The sequence below is a fragment of the Rhagoletis zephyria genome, unplaced genomic scaffold (assembly GCF_001687245.7).
Source record: "Rhagoletis zephyria isolate East Lansing unplaced genomic scaffold, Rhagoletis_zephyria_1.1 Rzeph_scaffold_02146, whole genome shotgun sequence".
Classification (NCBI taxonomy): Eukaryota; Metazoa; Arthropoda; class Insecta; order Diptera; family Tephritidae; genus Rhagoletis; species Rhagoletis zephyria.
The window spans coordinates 20,989-25,540 of NW_016159230.1; the positions used below are offsets into that span (position 1 = coordinate 20,989).

Genomic DNA, 4,552 nt, shown 5'->3' on the forward strand with positions numbered 1-4,552 from the left:
ATGTAATGGATGAAAGTGAAAATGGATTAAATAAAGCATTTAAGAATTTGTATAAATTTCTTAAAACAAATTTAGAATGCAAACATGACATGCAAAAGTCAGTTGGTAATCTATCTTAACAAACAAAAACAACAACAAATAAGCCGACAACAACAATTACTTTAGCTTTAGTAAATATGTATTTAAAAAATGTTCCGTAATATTTACCGTTTCATACTCTGGCGCTGTTGTAAACTGCATCCGACGTGGGATAAAAGAAAAAGGGGGTTTGTTATTATGTTTTCATTTAGCACTTATTCATTCATTCTTTATTGGAAAACTTTAGTACCTATTTTTTTTTTTTTTGTATTTATATTTATTAAGTATGTATGTACTTAGAGAGTTATATTCTCAAATTAATGCAAAGTATTCGAGTTTAGTGTACAAGTTCTCATGTGAAGTTTAATATTTCTGTAGTTTTTTCTGTTTTTTTTTTTGTTTATGCCTTCTTTAAGTGTTGTGCTGATGCTACTAGTTTTACTATTTTTGTTGTTGTTGTTTTGTTATTGTTTTTGTTTAGTTTATTTTATTGTATTAAGTATATCAGATTTTTTTTAAATAAAATAAAAATTTCGAATCCAAAAATGAAAATACGAAGTAGGAAGAAGACGAATTTGTGTAAAAATAATACAAAACTTTAGCCTAGGAAAACAGAATAAAATGTTCAACGCTTTCGAAACGAACTGGTTTTTGAACCAAACCACCGCTTTTTAGGGCTTCGTACAGAACCCTGAAAGAACCATTTTTTTGAAATGTCAACACCGAATTGAAAAAATGTTTCGTTTCGTTTCGTATAAATAAAACAATCCACTAAAGCATTTTCCAAGTTTTGTAATACATAGCAATGCTTTAAAATGCAACCCTTTGGTAAGACTGCTAACTTTTTTTTGTTACATGGCAACTCCGAATGTTGTAATTTTTTATTTTAATTTCACAATGGCATCTATTGCTGTCTTAAAGAAGTTTGGCTACAATGTGAAAAGTGAAAGTTATGCGTATAACTAATGGTAACAAGGCCTTTTATTTATATATCAGTGAATCTGTATGACGTTAAATGCCAACACCATTGGCCAAGGCATTGCAAAAAAATTAAGAATTTACAACCAATTCCAATTTCATTAAATTCTGCTTGAATTTTTAAACAGTTGGCAAGCCTTTCCAAAAAATATTTTCGAAACAAAGATTTTGTACACCTCTTCCATGCATAGCACACCTGTAAGGCTTAATTTATGTACATAGCATGGTGCCCCACGTTTTATTAAAATAACTCGAACCTTTATAAATGGGTGGCAACCCTTATCAAAAAAAAACAAAGCTTTCTTAAAACTCTTTCTCTTGGCAAAATAATATGGAAATATTTCGCAGAACTTGTGTGGATATAATTAATTTGAACTTTATTTTTGAAACAGGTGGCAGCACTCTTAAAAATATATTCAGATTAAAATTTTCCTTAACCCCTTTTGTTTGATACCCATAGGAAAACATTATGAGATATATTTGAATTTAAAACAAGTGGAAGTCCTCTACAAAACTCTAAAAATATACTTCAAAATATTAGCCGGAGTTGTAGGCGATTCTTGTGGCAAATTGTATCATAACCCCTCTAGCCGTATCTGAGTGAAGAGATATCGCGCATGGTGTTGGTTTTTCATTTCATCAAATTTCAAATCGCACTGTGCCGATTCAAGAAAGTCTACGAGGGGAGGCTAGAGAGTTTTGAGCCAAAGGTGTTCAAATAGCTGATAGAAATGTATACAATTTTTGTTTGCTCTACTTCGAGGTACTTCTTACATTTAACCTAGTGAAAAAATATTCGCCGCCGTTGTCTTCGAATTGCTCGTCTGCAGCCATCTTTATTTCTTCTTCACACGAAAATCTTCATCCTCTGAGGTTTTTATTCAAATTGGAGAACAGAAAGTAATCGCTGGGGGCCTAGTTTGAACTGTATGGTGGCTGCCAGGGCACGCCTTGCAACTCGCGTATGTGCACGGGTGCATTATCTTGCAAAAAACAGGACTCCTTTGGCCTCTCCGTTTCTCAACAAGTGGTGCAGATCTTCATTTTAAGATTTCATATAACTTGCGTATCTGCAATATCCGTAATTTAACTAAATTCGACTTGTTAAAGAAGTGGCAACCCTCTTCAAGATTACTTTCAAACTGAAACCATAAATCTCTATCGTCTGACATTTTGATACATACAGAGTTATGATGAATTAAGTTAGAGATGCGCAAAGTGGCTCCCTGGAGCCTTCTGCACTTAGAAACCGGCTTGGCACATTTAGGTTCTAGATCAAGTAAGGTAACATCAAGAGCCAACATGAAGGGAGAAGAAGAGCGTATTAAAATTGCTTGTACTCCGATTATCATTAATAATATATATGATGCTTTTAATGTATTTGTTACACCCCCTTTACCTTGAGAACTGATTTACATCATGACTGCTTTGACTCCACTTATTTCTTAAAAAACTAAAAAAAGTTCATCAAAATTGAAATAGAAGATTTTGAATAAAATTGCTACACCAATTTTGCAACTTTACTTTAAATAAAAGAAGATACAGAGCCTATTTGGTAGCTAAAACTTATAAATAGCTAGAAGATTTAAGTCTGTGAAGATAACGGTAGCTTAACATTGTAAAGTAGTTAACGTTGCATAACCATCACGTTGATATTTACATTCTTACTTATTATTGACACTCTTCAATCCAATATTCTATTATTTAGCCATTTCCATATAAGTTATAATAACACAAAAATAAAATCTCATTACTTTTACCTCAAACTACAAACTTTATTATACTCGTCCTTTCTATAATGAGTTTTTCAAGCACTTACGCGTTCTCTTCTCACTCGAAGTAACCTTCTTGGTAGTGCAACTAACAAAAAAGCGATGTTAAAAAATTACAACATTAGATATCTCAATTTAATGCCAAGGCCGAAGCAGCAGAAATCAAAGTAACTAGCAATTCAAGGCCATCAAATTGAAAAAGAAAAACGAAATGAAATTGTAAGCGCCGATAGTTGTTGGAAAAGGGTTAATGGCACGCAGGCTACATTATGGCGTACTAAAGTGAATTAAAGTATAAAATTTCACTATGGCAGAAAGAAATTTTAGACAGCAAAATTTCCACAATGCTCGTGAAATTTTAATGCTGGTCTACGGCAATGAAAAGTGATGGGCAGTTTTGCAGAAAAATAAAGAAGTACACAGAGGGTAAACAAGAAAATACGAAACTCGAGCCGCAGCTGCCAAAGAAAACTAAGTGAAATAATCCTGTTTCCGTTTCCACCAATGGGCAAAGAAAAAAGTAACTACACCAAAGGATAATGGCTTGGTTAGCATAGTGACGCGATGTAGATTTTACTTAAACATATACCTACATACCTATGTACATATGTACACATACATACATATTTACGTTCACCCACAATGGACGTGATTGCGTTTGAATAAAATCACACACGCATACATATATATGTAAGTGCGTACTTGTGTCTACTCGTTTGTACGCGTATAGACCTATGTATATACAAGTATATGTCATACATATACCAACACACCTGCGTATTGTCTCCAGCCAAACATTTGAGGTAAATAAATTTTGCATTGAGTTAAATTGCCTAAACTCAAATTGAGCGCAAACAAGTTTCAATTTGGATTCAACGCCATTTATTCACCTAACAACGCTGCTGCAATTCGGCTAACCTTTGCCATCGGCTAAGTAAACCTAGCAGCATCTGTATACCTAACTTGGGTACATGCGTTTTTCGTTTGTTCGGTTCAAATGTGTTTATGTATGTCCATTAGGGTGATGCTGAAATGCATGTGAAAAAGTAAAGTTAGAATTTTTATACTCTCACCCCCGGGGATTGTTCAACAGCGAAAAAATTATATACCCATATTTTTTTCATTCATTCGAAAATATCGATTTTGTACCATTTCTACGAAAAGTTGTTTTTTTCCATATTAAATATAGGTTAAATTTTGAGCGCTTTGAGCGACTTTTAAATATTTTTTGAATTCAAAATAAAACAAGTAAGAAAGTCTAAGTTCGGGCGGAGCCGAACATTAAATACCCGGCGCAAGTATTAAATATATGTTTTCCACCTTTACGAAAGCTACCGCTACATGATAAGCCGGGGTGTATACATTTTAAGTAAATTAGCGTCCTTAAATTTCGAAATATTGAAATTTCAAGCATATCTGAAATTTACCGTTATATGAAAAGCGGCCTCAATTTTAGTCCGATTTCAACAATTTGCAAAGGTTTGCTTTTATGTGGCAAGCACAATAACGATACTGAGCTTGGTACAAATTGCTAGAACGGTTAGCGAGATACATATATGTGATCCCAAGTGGGCGGTGCTACTACTACTATTTCTTGGTAAAGAATTGTTGCAATCATCAATTTTGAATAAATTAGCTTCAATATTTACTGATTTATCGAAGATTTTGTATTTCTCGAAATTACCGTTATATGGGATGTGGGCGTGGTTATTGTCCGATTTTAG

General features: G+C 33.3%; 1 protein-coding gene across 1 annotated transcript in view; it reads right to left on the reverse strand.

Moving 5' to 3' along the window:
- Positions 1-4,552, reverse strand: part of LOC108366109 (collagen alpha-1(XV) chain-like) — a gene marked incomplete at its 3' end in the record, with an annotated part of 91,360 nt that overhangs the window by 19,432 nt on the left and 67,376 nt on the right. Inside the window, exon 8 of the mRNA XM_017620410.1 lies at positions 208-234. Coding sequence (XP_017475899.1) covers positions 208-234 — 27 coding nt within the window. The remainder of the gene's footprint in view (positions 1-207; positions 235-4,552) is intronic.